Raw genomic sequence first — 18724 nt, forward strand, 5'->3', positions numbered from 1 at the left:
ACTCTTTTCCAGGTTTGTAGGTTTATAAAACCCAGGTTAATTTTCAAAATTGCATAGTGTATTTAAAGACCTATGTATTAGAACTTTTCTTAGGTCTGTTACAACAACAAAGACAAATATATTTAGGTTCTAAATATTCTTTCCCTTCAAATATCAAAATGCTAATGATTGTAAGAGCCTCATATGCCCCTGCACTGTTTGCTGTCTTCAAGTTTCTTGCCTTGAGCTTCAGCAAATGAAGGAGCTCATCTGGTCTCTTAAACCGGTTTGCTGGATCAGCTGCCTGTATTTTTGCCAGTATTCGTATATAGGCTTCATAGGACATGTAGTCTCCTTCGGAGTCTGCTGATTGATCAATGCATACTTGATAAGGAATGAAAAAGGCCAGAAATGTTAACCTACTATAGACTGGGTGTAACCTAGGCTCTATAGTTTCTAATCCAAGGAAACAAAAGGCCAAACAGGATTCATTGCCATGATCAGGTCACCATGGAGGACTGAGCATCACAAGATTCAACATACTGTAGTCATGAGTTGGAATTCAAGAACTGGAGTGAGGACTTGGACAGGAACTGTGTATGAGGCTATACAGATTGTTGATACTTATCTCTTTTGTTTTCCATTTCATACCAGGTAGCTCTGACCAATCAGCAGACACCCAAGAACAAACCCATATCCAAACACTGACAGCAGGGCCAAAGCCCAATTTAGGAAGATCAGTCAGGGATGTGATTTGTCAGGACACACCTGACTATCTATGTAGTAAACTATGCTCTTTTATTAAAAAAGAAAAGAAAAACAGTTATGTGATGTTTTGGTCTACAAAACAGACCATGTAAACAGATCCTATTCTAAGATACAAAAGTATTATGTGAATACCTTACTGAGGTCTATCAGGATGTGTGCATATCAGCACTTTGTAAAAATCCATCTATGGACCAACTAGTTCAATAATGACTGGAACATTTGCTAAAAATATAGATTGACAGGCCCTACTCCAGACCTGAAATTTAGCCTGGGGTTGAGTCTGAGATCTAAATGTCTAACAAATTCTCCAGGAAATTCTGATGCATATCCAGGTTAAGAGATATTTGACTTGATAGAACACTGTCATTCCATTAATCAGCCCTCATTACAACGGAGTATATACAAAATAATCTTATTTGAGTGGAATTCTGTAGCACTGTAATTAAGTTACATACAGTACTCAGTTTATGTGATGTGATTAAAAAAAATCACCAGCATCTTGTTTGGAATAGTAAATGATTCCCTTCCTTGGCTGATCCATAAAAGTCCACTTAAACCATAATAAAAATGAAAAAATGAATAAGCCTAACCACTAATATGTCTTTCAATAGTTTAGAGAGAAATGTACTTAGAGTTCCAGTTTGGAAGGAATGAAGACCCACCCATTTCCTACATAACCCCACCTATTGTAGGTATGGTAACTGGAGCAAAGTTTTTCTCTTCTCTCCTTCTTCTTCCAATGGTGTTCCTCCTTCGACCATCTTCACATAATTTCTCACCTTCCCTCTACTCCCCCACCCAACTAAAGAGAAAACAGGGATTTTCTCAGATTCAAGTCATTTGGTGTAGCATCTGAGGCCTATATTTGGGCATCTATAAGCAGAGGTCTTCATGTTGACTACAGGAATTGGGAGTGAGAAGCTGGTGTGGAGGTCCTGTGAAGACAGGGGTAAGGGATTTCCCTCACATTCTCACTTGCTGTGGTGCCTGTGGATTATCTAAGAAAGGGTTAAATGATAATTATTGATATGATACATTCCAACTGTAAAAGAATGGTATATGTATATATATATATATATATATATATATATATATATATACACACACACACACACACATATATCTTATATGCATTCCAAAATATTGTGCTTTTTAAAACAACTTCTTCTCAAAAGAACGATGTCATGATCCAAAGGAAAAAGAGATCACTTACTTTAATAGCAGTGCTTTCATCAAAGGACTTTGGTGCCCATGCATAAAGATGAATTGATGATTTCAAAGCAATTGCAATGTATGTTGTTTCTTCATGTTGGACTACAATAATAAAATAAAATAAATAACAATGCCACAGAATCAACAAGAACATTCAAGTGGTTTTGTTATTGAAAATGTAATAACCACTTAGTAAGTGCACAAAGTGTATAATTTTAGAAAAATCCACTTGGTTACAATTTAATGTCCCCAAATGTAATTAGATTACTATCTATTTTTATGGAGTTTCTGCATTAGCTTTCAAGAAAATTCTAAATTGTCCATTGAAAGCTACAGAACACTGATGAAAGAAATTATGGACCTAAAAAAATGGAAAAACTTTCCATGTTCATGGTAGACTTAATATTGTTAAGAGAGCAACACTATCCAACAAAATCTCTATAGTCAATGAAATTGCTAAAATCCCCATGCCCTTTTTTATTAGAAATGATTATTTTCACATGAAATTGTAAGAGGTTCCGATTAACTAAAACAATCTTTAAAATCAAATTTGGAAGGCATACATTTTCTGATTTCAAACAATTTCATTCACAAAACCCTAAAAAATTCTTGAGACTCAATCAAATCAAGTAGGTGAAAGCCCTCTATAATGAAAACTATAGAATACCAGAAAAAGAAATTGAAGATGACCTTGGAAGATAGAGACTACATATGTTCGTGAGTAGGCATAATTAGTATTGTCAAAATGGTGATGCTACCAAAAACAATCTGTAGATTCAATGCAATTCCAATATAAATGCCATAACATTTTTAACAGAACTAGAAAAAAAGTCCTAAAATTTATATGGAAGAATAAAAGATCCAGAATAGTCAAAACTATCCTGAGCAATAAGAGTGATGCTGTAGGTATCACACTACCTGATCTCAAATTATACTACAGAGCTATAGTAACAAAAGCAGAATGGTATTGGCATAAAACCAAACATGAAGACCAATGAAATAGAATAAAAGACTGAGAGATAAATCCACATAAGTACATTCTTCTGATCCTTGATAAAAGTGCCAAAAACATACATTGAAGAAAAGTTAGCCTTTTTAACAAATTGTGCTATGGAAACTTGATATCCCTATATAGAAGAATGAAACTAGATCAACTGATGAATGGATAACAAAAGGACAAAAGATGATATATCTGTACAAAGCAATACTATACATGTGTAAAGAGGAATGAAGTGAATAATTAATAATCATTTTAAATTGATACATTTCATAGTATATAAATTATTCAACAGGACCATAAACATCATATGGATGAATATGCTTGCTCTCAACCCTTCTGATTCTCATGGAATATGTTTTATTGATAGATTTATACTTTATGTTAAACCCCTCTTCCTTGGTTATATTATGTTTGGGATATGTGGTATTCCCCAAAACCTCATGTGTGAGACAATGCAAGAAAAGAGTGAATTGGTTAGATTATGAGAGTTGTGGATTAATCCTCTTGAATGGATTCACTGAGTGGTAAAATCTAGCAGGTAGGTTATAGGCTGGAGGAGGTAGGTCACTGGGGGAATGCCTTTGTAGTGTATATTTTGTCCCAGATGAGCAGAACTCTCTCTTCTTCCTGCCTATATTGTCCTGAGATGCTTTCCTCTGCCATGCCCTTCTTCCATGGTGTTCTGGTTCACCTCAGGCCCAGAGCAATAGAGTAGGCTCACTATGGACAAACCTCTGAAACTTTGAGCCAAAACAAACTTTTCCTCTTCTCTGTTGTTTCTTTCAGGTCTTTTGGTCACAGTGACAATAAAGCTGACTAAAATAGCTGGAATATTGATTAGTTTTTTTTTTCTCTCTCTCTCCTCTCCACTTTTTCTCTGAGTCTAGCTTACTCTTTTTTTTTTCTTTTGGTACTAGGGATTGAACTCCAGGGCACTTGACCACTGAGCTACATCCCTAGCCCTATTTTGTATATTATTTAGAGACAGGGTCTCACTGAGATGCTTAAGACCTCGCTAAATTGCTGAGGCTGGCTTTGAACTCGTGATCCTTCTGCCTCAGCCTCCTAAGTCACTGAAATTACAGGCATGTGACACCACACCCAGCTGGCTTACTCTTTCATTTTCTTTTTTATCATTCCTAAACAGGTCAAAGAAATATGATTAATAAACCAACAACAATGGGCTAGGGTTGTGGCTCAGTGGTAGAGCACTTGCCTAGCATATGTGAGGCACTGGGTTAGATCCTCAGTACCACATATAAATAAGTAACTAAAATAAAGGTATTGGGTCCATGTACAAATAAAAATATTTTTAAAAGCCACCCACAAGTATTCTTGGTTAAGCGAAACCTTCCTATCAATTTTATATGGAGAAATAATTGGTGCCCCTCCATTATTTTATGAATCTTGGAAGGCTATGAAAATACCACTAACTATGATCAATCCATTGCTGTACTCCTATATGAAACTGCTACCAGTCTACCTGTCAATGAGTCACATGGTTTACTATTATTGTTCTGAGTTCTAGGGTGAAATGGAACTGGGTTAGCCAAGAAAATTGGACATAACTAGTCCAGACCTGAAGAGCACTGATTTACTAGATGGCTACCTTTATAATCATGTCTTACTGAGATTTAAAAAAAAAATTACAAATTAATTGGAAGTAGTTCTGCAATATAAACTCCTATCTAGGGATAACTTTCACTTCTGGGGATAGCAAATTTATATCATATGACTGGAGGAAAGCAGTGATATCAACAACTAGAAGAAAGTAGGGCATGTATTTAATCCTTTAGTTATCTAGGTCCTCAGTTTCCCTTTTAATTGGTGTACATACATATGTGGACATATTTGAAACATATCCTGGGAAAGCCACTTTATACTCAGAGCAACAATGGTCAGTCTGAACAGAAATATCTTGTTGCAATACATATAATGCGATTTGAGCTATCACCCACCCATGCTACCAGTTCACCTGATGGGGTAATCAGTGCTGAGAAAAAGAAGATAAAGAAGGCTGATAGTAAAGGGGATTTGCTCCAGAAATGAACCATAATGGGATGATATTACTTAGCAGTTGTTTACAGCTGAAATCAGGGTTCTGAGACCTTAGAGTTGCTATTCCATTTCATAGTGGATGCTTGTGAAGAGATTGAGGATATGAAAACATTCTCTAACCAAATTGAAAACACTGATTATACTCATGAGTTCTGACAGTGGGAACAAGAGTCAGCAAGTCTTAGAAGATTGTTTTTCTGACTCATCATAAAATTTCCTAGTCAGTATTAAGAGGAATTCTATTTTATTCCCGTTTCAAAGAAATAACCCACATGAATCTCTGCACATTGTAGAAGATACATCAAGAATTTATATAGTTGAAGCTATAGACAGGCAAGGAAAAATCAGATTAACTGGAATATTCAGGTTGAATGGGAAAGAAATAAAGATGAGGAAGTAAATCAAATTTAACTTCAATTGCTATTTTAGTTGGTCATAATTTTCCTATTAATAGCCAAGATTGTAGCAGAAAAGACCTGGAGGATGTCTCAATGAAATTCACAAATTCTTTCCATTCTGTTTTGCCTTCCATGATTATGTACTTCACCAAATGAAAGGAAGCAAAATTTCAATAGCTATAGTAAATATGAAATGGGACATACGGACACTGAAGTGTTCACAACCAGTCAACTTATCAATAGCTTTGCAAGCTTCTTCTGTCTTCAGCATTTCTTCTTGTCTTTTTTTACTTTCTGGATCATTATTCAAAATCTTGTTTCTCAGCCAAGTCAAATGATACACCCGAAGTCTGTTCTTACGGCCTGATGGATAAGATACAGTAGTTCAATTAAATCTATACTTTTTTATATCTTAGAGGAATAAAAATTAAAGGTATTTTGCCTTTTAAAACAAATGTTTTCATGAAGGTAAAAAAGAACTTTTAACACACCACAAAATATCAGTGTCCCCTTCAGGATTTGGAAATGTGATAGCAAAGTCTTAGTGTATCAATTCCAACAGGTAGTTGAAGTGTCTACTAACTACCTCTAAGCCAGTCTAAAGTGACATCTAAAACATTTCTCTGGGACAGGTTATGGCTGCCACTAAGCAGGCAAAAAAAAAACTCATTCATTCATTAGAAACTTGGAGTTTTACAAAGTCATGATCCCTCTGGGGTTCAGAGAGCTAGAAGTTGTCCCTGATAACGTATATATATGAGAGGGATGTCTAAATATTGACTGTTTAGGCATTTAGTTCCATTAAGATAAATCTCTTTGAATTCTATCATTCTAGCATGCTTATAATAGAGTTGGATAATTTTATTGTTTTTAATCCAGTTTATATGTTTTACTATTTTATTTCTAATGATTTAAAATATTTTAATTTTTTTGATTCATACAAAATATTTGTATATATTTATGAAGTACAATGTGATATTTTGATTTATGTATACATCAAGTAGTGATCAACTTGGGGTAATTAGCATAGCTATCAACTTAAACATCATTTTTTAATGGTGAGTACATTTAATTCTTCAAACTATTTTGACATATAAAATGCATTATTGATAATTACATTCATTCTGCTCTACCACAGTATAATAGAATATATTTCTTCTATTTATTTACTACCCATCATCTAATTATAACCATCAGACCCCTTGACCAACTTTTTCCCTTTCCCCCTATTTAACCCAGTCTCTGTTAACCACTATTATATGTTTCACTTTTATGAGATCAACTTTTTAGGTTCTACTTGAGATAATACCTTTAATATTAGTTTCCTAATTATAAATCCCAGCAAATTTTTACAATTAATTAAAAAACATGGGCCATTAAAATTACACATTTCTCTCCCTAAAAATGATTTTATTTCTAGTCATTTTTAAGGTTTATATGATATCCATTTTATTTATTTATTTATTTGATTATTTATTTATTTAGTTTTAGTTGTGGGTGGAAACAACACCTTTATTTTTTAAATTTATTTTTATGTGGTGCTGAGGATCAAACCAGTACCTCACATTTGCTAGGCAAGCGCTCTAGTATTGAGCTACATTCCCTGCCCTGGTTTATAATATTTCTAATCCCAACAATAGAATTCTTACTTATATGATTAATATGTTTTAAATAAAGTTTTTATAGCAGTATTAGGGTTCTATTCTTAAATGGTAAATCAAACTTTTGAGTATCTCTCAATACTTATAATCTTAATACTATTGTAATTAAAAATAATACACATTAAAGAGAAGCTCAACCATTAAGGAGGGTACATTTGGGTTAGAGAATACTAGAACACTAAAAAGGAAAGAAATCTGGGGCTAGAGATGTGGCTCAAGCAGTAGCGTGCTCTCCTGGCATGCGCGGGGTGCTGGGTTCAATCCTCAGCACCACATAAAAAATAAAGATGTTGTGTCCACTGAAAACTAAAAAAAATAAATAAATATTAAAAAATTCTCTCTCTCTCTCTCTCTCTCTCTCTCTCTCTCTCTCTCTTTAAAAAAATAAGAAAGAAATCTGTTCTCTAGATATTTACTCTCTTAGGTACCCAGATGTAAAAAATCTAAATATTGCTTCTGTAATCAAATAATTATAAATGAGTGTTGACAAAAGTGACTTAAAAAAAACATGAGTTCTGAGCATACCTATAAAGGGTTTTCTACCCTAATTCAAATTAAATCAAATTGACTTTATTTAGAAATACACATAATCAATATGTGGCATGGCAATTTGCATACTAATATATATTTTACACACATATTTATATTATAAAATACGTAATTCAGATAAATACCTATGATTAGCATGAGCTTATTCTGTAGTGAAACCTATTTCTTCAAATTTTCCTTTTTTTGTCTGTCTTCTTATGCCTATAGTCAAAATTAATGCTATTGCTTTTTTGATACCAGATCCTTTTTAGTAATCTTTTTATTTTATTTTATTTTTTGGTACTGGAAATTGAACTCAGGGGCACTTGGCTACTGAGCCACTGATCCACATTCATAGTTTTTATTTTATTTTATTTTATTTTTTGATACTGGAAATTGAACTCAGGGGCACTTGGCCACTGAGCCACTGAGCCACATCCCTGGTGCTATTTTGTATTTTATTTAGAGACAGGGTTTCACTGAGTTGCTTAGCGCCTCACTTTTGCTGAGACTGGATTTGAACTCTCAATCCCGCTGTCTCAGCCTCCCAAGCCACTGGGATTATAGGCGTGCACCACCATGCCCAGCCTGTTTAGAAATCTTAATCACTATAACACCCATTTACTTGCTGTCTCATAGTCAAAGATTCAAGGTTTACCAAAACTAAGAAATCCAACTATTGTATAGGGAAACTGGAGAGTTCTTTAAAAGGGAATCCATTGTTGTAACCAACCCTATCTTAGGCCTTTTGATAAGTTTGTGCTAGGGACAAACTTATTTAATACTCTATTATTTGTTCACTCTGTTCCTTGTTGCTTCTAACACATCAGAGAAAAGATATATGGTGGATCTTGATGTGATCAGGTGTGTATGAGTAGATGTGAATTACAGCTGTGAAGTTGTATGAGGCTACTTTGTAAAGAACCTGCAAGGAAGCAAATAGTGTGAGTTTTCATATCAATAACCTAAATTAGGTGTGCTGCAATCAAAGGAAATTAGTTTCAGTTGTAAATAGATAAAAAATACAAGTAGGAGAATCTGGTGTCCCAATTAAAGGTTATATTTAAAGTGTTCTCTTATGAACACTTTCACCTGAGAAAGTCTTTAACCCAGTTTGCAGTCTAATTAATCTGCTTAATTATTCAGCTAATTTTAGTTCTTAAACAAACCAGAGATGGTAATCAGCAAATTGAGCGGCTCTACAACTTGAATCTGGCGAAATGGTCGTCGCTTTATAAGTTTAGTAATGTCTGCCTTTCCACTTCTATCCATCAGATACAGATTAGATCGGGTTCCAAGAAGCAAATTGACTCCTGTTCAAGGATAAAAAATATATATATATACTATATTAAAACTCATTTTATATTTGCATTTATATTACATTTTTGCTACTCCATTGTGATGATCTATATAAAAGTGACTTTTAACATTTTTAAGTTAATGCTAATCAAATACTGTGTAACTACTTACTCTTTACTAACATACACATAACAAATGCATTGAAATACGTAAAAAAGATAGAAGATAATGTTCTCAAGCAATATTCTATGGGATCATGTCTGGTATGCCACCTTGCAAATAGAATTGTACCTATATCTTAGCACCCTGTAGTAGCAACCCCGAATTTTATTAAAATCAATTCTTTTTGAAAATTACCATTCTTAGTGTAGCATATATAAAGAGTTCAACTCAGTTCATTTCTCATCCATTACTATAACTACAGGTTCTTATGTTTTTTAATATTTATTTTTTAGTTATAGGTGGACAAAATATCTTTATTTTATTTTAAGTGGGGCTGAAGATCGAACCCAGTGCCTCACACATGCTAGGTGAGTGCTCTATCACTGAATCACAATCCTAGCCTGGTTTGAATGTTTTTAAAATCATTATATGTAGATAATTTTTAAATTGAATAATTCCATATTTATGCAGAGGTTAAAACTTTTACATTGCTAAATGCCTGTAAAATTAGTTCTTATCTTCATATACCTAAATTCCTATATTCTGTCTTTTATTTCTTGAATGGGTCTATTTGTTCATATATAAGCACTGTTTAAAGAACAAGGAGAGGATTGAAATAGAAGAAAGAACTGAAGTTAAAACACACTTAAAAATACTGTGGCAGTTTTTCTCCATATACCAAGACTTAGGAGAAAATTGACCAAGTAATTAACAGGAGAAAACTTCAGTATCTTCCATTTAGAAGATACTGTCTGTGCTCTGAGGATATAAGAAGAAAAGACAAGTGTTTCTGCTTTCATTTTCCTACTCTGTCCTTCACCAAATCTCAAGCCAATGGCAAATTTTGAAACAGCATTTTCCTCCCAGAAGGGACTCAAGGAAGGAGGAGGAAGTATTGAAAATTTTCACTATAATTTTTATTATTCAAAATGTAAATCATTACTTATAAAATGAATTAGTAGACATTAATCACATTTTTGAGTACTTTCCAGACTGAAATGTTAAATGCCTTCTTATATTTGATACACTCAATTAGCAAAACTTTGAGGATAACATTTTTCTAAGTCAATTCTTATAATATGCTTGCCACCATGTTCTAGTTTTAATTCAAAGCCCTATCTCCTATTCAATCATACATTAAGTAAAATCTATCAAACAGAAGTCAGAAGTTGGCATTTACTATGGATTTCTATCCTCCTTGCATTCATTAATTCTGCTTTATTTGTTATTCAACTGGCTTGAGGTAAAATACAGTCTCAATACCACCCATATGACTACAACTCTTCGGAAACAAAGGATTGCAACAGTTTAAGGCCTACAAATCTTCGAGAGTGTTTAAAATGAGATCCTGCAAAATCTTTTTTGTAAGACCTATTTAGCTATCTGTTATGGTTTGTATCTGGAATGTCCCTCAAAAGCTCATATGTGGAAAGCTTGGTCTCTAGGGCAACAATATACAGAGTTGGGGCTTTTCAGAAGGGACTGAATGTTGAGGGCTCTCATCTCATCAGTGGGTTAATTCATCTGATGGTTTAATAATTTGAATACGCTACTGGGAGGTGGTAGAAACTGTAAGCAGGTTGGGCATGGTTGGAGGAAGTAGGTTGATGAGGGCAATATCTTGTCCATTGCCCCTTTTAAGAATTCAGGGACAGGTATTAAAAGAAATTACTAGTCTATACATCATATGTGCTTGAGTGTTTCCACAAATTAGACCTTTTCTGCTTCCTGACTGCCATAAATTGAGAAATTTTGTCCACCACATCCTTCTGTCATGATCTTTCTGCCTTGGATCCAGCCAGGCACGAAGTGAAACCTCTGAAAACATGAGCCAAAATAAATCTTTACCCCCTCTAATCTGTCAGTATTTTGGTTGCAGCTAGAAAAAGCTAATTAACAGCATTATATGCTGAAAACTACTCTGAATTAGGAATACTAATCTTAAAATTTCAAATAATTATAATCTAGTCAAATTTTATATTTTATCTGATTTAATTAAGGTAAAAAAATAGAATAAAAAGCAGGAGGAATCAATTAAATCATCAAAATAAATTCTAAGAAAATACATTTTATTTGATTGATAATGGGTTGGTAATAATAAACAAATATTTTACATCTATGATTTTCATGGGTTTGCTATGTAGATTTAAAAAGATTCTTTTAAAAACAACCAAATTTCAGAAATCAAACTCACCCCATAAAGAACCACAGAAGATCTCAGAAGTGAATTCCTTTTCATACATGTGAATTAGTGGTTTTTTACATGCAGGAGAGACATAGAGTGGGTTAACATTGACTTCAGAGGGTTGCTTAGGTGATTTTTCAGGTACTTCCACGAATCCAGCATATACTGTTAAGAATTAAGGGACAGATATTAAAAGAAATTACTAATCTATACATCATATGTGCTTGAGTGTTTCCACAAATGAGACCCAGCCTAGAAAATATATTTTCATTTTTTTTTGTATTTTATTTTTACTGGAGGAGTCACTTTATTAATTCATAAGCCATTGTACAACACAAATAATGATGGTTAAAATATATTTTTGAATATAGATTTAAGTTATTGTGATTTTTAATGCAAAAAATCCAATGAGGGACTCAGTTTCTCAACTGAATCTGACATTCAGGCATCATAAAGATTCAGTGAGGAACAAATTTTTATTTTTCTTTAAAAATGTTTTTCATAGTGCCTTGTATAATAATATAAGGGGTTTATTTAGACATGGAATATAATATATTCTGTTTCCATCCTCAGTACTTCCTCTTTACCTTCCCTCCTCCCTCCTGCTGTTTCCCTTCTTCTATTCTACTGGTCTTTCTTCTATTTATTTAAATCAGTGCTTTATAGACATGGATAAATATGGCATTCACTTTGGTATAATCATGTATGTACATAGCATAATGGGGTCAATTCCGTTCTGCAGTTCCTCCCTTTTCCCATCCCTCTTCCCTCCCTATCTATCCCCTTCCTGTACTCCACTGATCTTCCCTCTGATTTCATGAGATCTCTTCTTTTCCCCCTTATTTTGGTGTAGTTACCATATATGAGTGTAAACATTTGACCCCTGATTATTGAGCCTGGTTTATTTCACTTAACATAAAGTTCCCCAGTTTCATCCATGTACCAACAAATGTCACAATGTAGATTTTTAAAAGTTGTATAGCAATATGAATTTGGGTCAAATGAATATGAGAATTACTTAATTCCATGCAGATTTTGAACAAGTAGTTAAATACTATTAAATGTGTGAACGGGTATCAGAATTGATAGATCATAGTAGACACACTCACAGATGGCACTGGGAAAATCAGCAGCAGCAGCTCCCCCAGAATCTTTGGAAGGAGATGAGTGGCTGTCAGGAAAATCCAATTGTACTGATGAGTCAGATATGTCCCTATTGTCATTATCATCATCAAATGCTGAGGGTACACTAACTGAGGCAATGGAATTTGAGGCCTCACTTTCACCATCTGGCTCCTAAAATGAGACCAAAATAGTTTTAATTCATTAAGAGGGTTTAAACTGAAAAATATTCTAGGGGTTACTAGAAAAAATGAATGCAAAATGTTTAGTATCTTCGTTCTTGTAAAATGCACACTTACTAAAAAATTCAACAATATCATCAAAAAAGAGAGAAGTAACCTATTATTGAGATAATTGATTTTTAGAGAAATTCAAAGAGCTTTAATTCCCACCTCCTGTGCAACTTGAGACCTCATAATTGTGAAAATATGCCAGGTACTCTGCTAGGAAACGTATTTACTTATATCTTCATGAATCCTTACAACTATCCAACAATTAAATATAATTATCTGCCATTTATTTATGAGAAAACTAATGTTTATAAGGTTAAATAATATTTTATATGTTTTAAACCTAGAAAGTAGGGGAACTAGACCTTGAAGCAAAAGTTTGTTTGATTCTCAAGTGTACATTCAGCTATGTTATGCCAAATAGTTGCTTGAAAAAATATAACGCACAATATGGGGGTATTTTTTCCATTGCTTTAAGGTACCTTGAGAGAATGGGTAGCATGGAAAACCTGCACAGAGAATTTTCAAATTATAAAGTGAATGATGGAAAATCAACTTACACAAACTCAAAGGTATAAACATATTTTTAATGATAATCTATCCTGTTTTCAGTAACAGAGAAGACACTCAAAGACAAAAACCACAAATTGTGACAATTTAGATGGCATTCTATATCCTATGGAAAAGCATATCAACTGTTTTTAGTAAACCTGTTTATTGATGACCTCCCCTTTGTGCATAGTGATTCTTGGCACAGAGAGTTGTGCTACTCTGTCAGCGACTGTTTTTTATGAACTTTCTAGCCACAAAAACATGTTCTAGCACTATATCCCTTTTAAATCAAAATGAAAGGAAGACCCATTTATTCTGTAAATTTCAAAAATATTACTAAAGATAACTAGAGACACCTAGGTGTGTTATAAAACTAATGTTAAGACATCCTGTTTTAATCTTTAATGAAGATAGATACACGGAAAGACATATGGACAGATAGACATAGGTACTTTTCCACTGATAACTACTATCCCATCAGAAAGTACTCACGGTATTTTCTTCCTGTGTTCCCCCTTTTTTATTTCCTTTATTGATTTCTTCCATAATTATTACATGTGTATCATGACCAGGCCCTAGGTTGACTTTGAGTTTGGATGAATTATTAGAAAACTAACCAAAGATGGAGTATACACAGTTTCTTCCTTTTAATAGTTCATAATCTTGTGTGATATACATCATTAAACAAATAACTAAGTTACAAAATTAAAATCTATTTGGAATATCTGGAAATATCACATATAGAAAATATCCTCAAAATGAAAGGAGTTTCTCTTTTTAAAATGGTGCATTACCTCCTGTTGATGTTCAAAGTCCTGGAATATAGGTCTCTCCAATCCTAGATCCTCTATCTCTGAATAATTTTCTCCTCCACTGTGTCCAAGTGCTCCATAATCATTATTGGCCCAACTGACTCCCTTACTTCCATTACTCCTGCTACCTCTTCCATGTCCTTCCTGGTCTCCAATGGCTGCATTGTCACCACTGGCTGCACTTCTTCCATGGCTTCTATTAGCTCTATAGAAGCCATAGCCTCTGATGGCTCCTTGATTTCCATCACTTGCATCACTACCTTCTTGCATGAACCTTCCATCTCTGCCATAGCTTGCCCTGATAACAAGGGAAAATGAGTGAAATAAGGCTACCAAATAAAAACACATTTGAGAGTGAACACATGAAATAAAATTAGAATTTATCTTATACATTATATCTACCATGTCCAGGCATGTTTTAGGACTATGTTATACTATTGGTGTGATATAGACAAGAAAAATGCCTGTGTCCTGTTAATCTTAAATATTGAACTAACACCACAGCACTGTCAATGACTTAGCTATACGTGAACAACAGAGGGAAAAATTTTTCATTCTTTGTTAGGTATGGTATATGTGTTAGGTTAGAAGAATAAACATGTATTTGTTTCTTAAATAATAAACTGTTTCATGCATTAGAAACTTCAGAGAGATGTGAATGATCAATCCCATATCTTTGGCTTAATACAATATATTTGAAAAAAATTTCTTGCAATATATCAAGTTTAAATAATATACTAATTTAAACATATTATCTGGTTTTCTAACACATGTAAAGTCTGCTTAGCTAAAAAAAAATCTCATTGGTCAACTCTTCCCATCAGGAAGTTCCAGAAATATAAACCTGGTATTTTATAGAACTAAGATAGTAATTTATTTATTTTGTAAAAATGCCATCCTTAAGAAAATATTGCAATGCTCTTTTTTTTTTTTGCAGAAGAGACAACATTAAATGTATGTGCATGGAGTGATTCTAAAAGTAAAGTTATGTTACAATGGAAATTTTGGTAGAATTTTAGTTGGAAAAAATCAAATGATCTCTTGGTGATTTCCCCATTAATTAACCATAAGAATCATCATGTTAGTTTTGTTATATAGATGACACTATCTCAGCTGTTTGAGTAATGCATAGCTGTTTGAAAAAATATTAGAAGCATTCATTTTCCCCACTTTTCATGCCCATTGTGGTTTTACAGGGTAGGATTATTTTTTTCCACATTTTTATTGGTGCATTTTATCATACACAATAGTGAGATTCATAGCTTCAGTGGCATTAATTTTAATGGAAACAAATAACTCCAGTTATAAATAAATAAACTAATAAATACTTGAATGTTTAAAAAATAATATGCAAATAATGAGAAATTAAGCATTCTGCATTAAACCAATTTAAAATATATTGTTGAAGATCAAACCATATACTAATATGTAAATGAAATTAACTAATACTTTTGATAATACATCTTGAAAGTAAACCAGAGATGCAGATAGATCTGAAGTTATAAACATGGATAGTGTAAGTAATCTGGAAAAACCAACCTTGACCAATTAGGAGCATCATCATAATTATCATTTATGTCATCACCAGATACATCCCTGTTGTCACCAACATCACGGGCTTCACAGACACCAGTTGCCTGATCAACCTGGTTATCCAAGTCATCATTGCCAAAGGCATGGTCATAGGTATCTTCATAAGCATCATTAGAATCCTCATCATTGCCATCAGTATCAGCACCAGCATCATAGAGTTCAACATAATCACCATCCTCTTCAGGTGGCTGAATGACAGGTGCAGGAGTTAACCAATCATTCCGGAAGATTTCAGAGAGTGCATTATAGCCCACCCATTCATTTGTCAAGTACACAGGGGGTGATATTTTTCCTACTTTAAATCCATCTGGAACCTGTGTGCACAAGAAAGGTTAATGTAGTCTCTAGTAGTCTTTCATTTTCTTTTAGATTGTGAAGTTTCCATGCTAACAACAGTTTAAAATATATTCTCAATTTGAACAAAGATGTTTCCTCACTAGATACAGCAAAGATTTTAGTGAAGATGCCAAAACCCAAACATCAGGCTGTGATTATTAGTGCAGTTTCCAAATTACACAGAGCAAGATTTACTCACTTTGTTTTTTGTATTACTCCTATTTGTCTGCTGAGGAGTAGATATTTATATTTGATGCTGGAGAGCAGAGCAGGTGAATTGGTGCTTTATGAACACATTTTTCCTTTTGTTTTATTCCCTGATGTTGGGATTAATGTGTCTTGAAATCAGTAGGTTAATTTCCCAGCTTTGATTTTACATTCCTTAGGTTATCTTAAATTATTTCAAACACTTTTTAAAGAATAAATTAATATAAATTCACCTCTTGTGTTTAGTAGGTGACATATAGCAACTGTTTGGTATAGATATGTGTATGCTGAAGTAGGAGTAACTATAAAAATGAAATTATCTGTAAGCTTACTGTAAAATAAGTTTAAAGATTTTAATTTATGCAATCAGAGAATACTTTATATTTTACTAAGTATTTTATTTTTTATGTTGTCCCAATACCCAAAGAGTGCTATTAAAATTTAGACATCTAATTCCTACCCCTTATTTTGAGATCTATGCTTATCTGCTTATTACCCTTCTCTGTCCAATATGTTCTGACAGAAGAAAAGTGAAAATAGTGTCTGATCAATTAAGGGTTTTTAATTTAATTTTTAACTTCTAAATTTTGTATTCTGAATGTTCACATAGTAAAGAAAATCATTTTCAAAACAATACAAAATTAAACTCTTTAACTTTTCCCTCCTTAAGTGAGTATGATAAAATGTACATCAAAACAAATTAGAAATTAAGAACAGATATAAATGTGGTAAGATGGACACCTACATGGACATCAATTAGCAACTTCTGATCAATAGTAGAATAAGGTGGTGATGACTGAGACCTCCTCACAATCACAGGACTCTCCTCCTCAGAAGATGATTCTAAGGAATTCCAAAAACATGTTAGTAATAGTGGTGATTACACTAATTACCTTCATTTGTTAGTATATCAGTTCAATTCCATGTTTTTCTTGTAGCCTCTGTAATTCCATTCAGGAAATATCACCTGATAAATACTCATGGGCCCAGAATCCTAAGATTTATTTACTTATGTATGTATGTATGTATGAACTGGGGATTGAACCCAGGGGTGCTTAACTACTGAGTCACGTCCCCATCCCTTTTTCTTTAATCATATTTTATTTTTTAAGAATTTTCAAAAATTTGTTCTAGTTAGTTATACATGACAATAGAATACACTTTGACACATTGTACACAAATGGAGCACAACTTCTCATTTTTTTTGGCTGTACCATCCCTTTTTTAAAGTATTTTATTTAGAGACTGTATCTCACTAAGTTGCATAGGGCTTTGCTAAGTTGCTGAGGCTGGCTTTGACTTTGTGATCCTTCTGCCTCAGCGTCCCAAGCTCTATCATCAGAAGCAGTAGTAGGCTCAAATATTATTCCATCTGTAGACTCACATGACGGTTTTTTTTTCAATATTTGATGTATACTTTCTAAATATTTCTCCCTATCCATGTAAGGTTTCTGTCTGTCTTCTATGTAAGAATGGTAACTAGATTGACACATTTTTTAAAAATGAATGTTGGGGTTACCACTGGCCTCACATACTCACCTAGAAGAAAAAGAGACTAACAGTGTATTAGATAATCATAGATTGGCCAAAACTCTCAGGAGTTGATTGTGCAATCCTAAGCCCCTCCAATTTTTACCCAGAGATATATCTTCAACTATTTTAATAGAGTTGAAGAGTCAACTACTGAAAAGAGACAAAACTTCACCCTTTCTCCAAAGCTGGGAACTTTCTATATGAGTACTGTGTAGTAGATCTTTCTGCAATGATAGAAATGTTCTATAACTTCATTATCCAATACGTAGCCACTGGTCACATATGAATATTGAATACTTGAAATGTGATCAATATGCCTGAGAAGTGAATTTTTAAAGTTTAGTTTTCTTTTCAGTTTTCATTTTAATTGCCACAAGTGGCTAGTTGCTTTCACACTGGACAGCTCAACTCCATAGGAGAAATATGTCCATTTAAAACACAAATTAATACAGGTTAAAAGTCTAGCTTTTGACATTAATTTTAAAATCTAGTGAAAATATTTAAAAGGTCCAAAAATCCATACATCTGGATGAGCATGTTCAGAAAAAAGTTCCCCTAAGGGAACATTCAGGTCGCTATTTATTGTTTTTGTGTGCTAGAAATTAAACACAAACACTACTGCCCCTCTTTTATTTATAGTCTTAGTATATATAGCCAAAATGTAGCCACTACAACTCCGAAGAGCACACCTTTATAAACACTACTGTCTTTTGAGAACATTATAACAAACTCATCCTATAATGTGTATCCTTATTTTCTGGCATTGTAATTTTCCCATTTATTATTTTTCTACAGAAGACTATTGTTTTGAGTCTTTTGGTCTGGGAGTAAACTAAATAAGAAGTTTGGGTCAGTGTCTTATGATTTTGAGGCACACCTGTATAGTAAGGTCATTTCCTCTGTGATGAAACCTATGATCTCATGGGAATATCAAATGGTCTATGTAGTAAATAGAATAATATAACAGAATTTTTGAACTGAAAAGAAGTTTAGCTATTATCTGTATAGATGTTATTCTCTACTCCATCCTACCGATATTCATGACTATTGTGGTGCTTAATCCAACATTTATTTCAAAGAGGCAACATA

General features: G+C 33.4%; 1 protein-coding gene across 2 annotated transcripts in view; it reads right to left on the reverse strand.

The window, feature by feature from the left end:
- The window catches only part of Nrk (Nik related kinase), a 121917-nt gene that overhangs the window by 12863 nt on the left and 90330 nt on the right, over positions 1-18724 (reverse strand). Inside the window, exons 17-25 of one of the 2 annotated variants that reach the window (XM_040283837.2) lie at positions 16848-16945; positions 15506-15873; positions 13949-14264; positions 12360-12546; positions 11260-11415; positions 8774-8917; positions 5620-5778; positions 1957-2061; positions 221-363 (exon numbers count right to left, since the gene is read on the reverse strand). In XM_040283837.2, the coding sequence (XP_040139771.2) occupies positions 221-363; positions 1957-2061; positions 5620-5778; positions 8774-8917; positions 11260-11415; positions 12360-12546; positions 13949-14264; positions 15506-15873; positions 16848-16945 (1676 nt within the window). The remainder of the gene's footprint in view (positions 1-220; positions 364-1956; positions 2062-5619; positions 5779-8773; positions 8918-11259; positions 11416-12359; positions 12547-13948; positions 14265-15505; positions 15874-16847; positions 16946-18724) is intronic. The other variant, XM_040283828.2, reaches the window with a different exon arrangement.

The sequence above is a fragment of the Ictidomys tridecemlineatus genome, chromosome X (assembly GCF_052094955.1).
Source record: "Ictidomys tridecemlineatus isolate mIctTri1 chromosome X, mIctTri1.hap1, whole genome shotgun sequence".
Classification (NCBI taxonomy): domain Eukaryota; kingdom Metazoa; phylum Chordata; class Mammalia; order Rodentia; family Sciuridae; genus Ictidomys; species Ictidomys tridecemlineatus.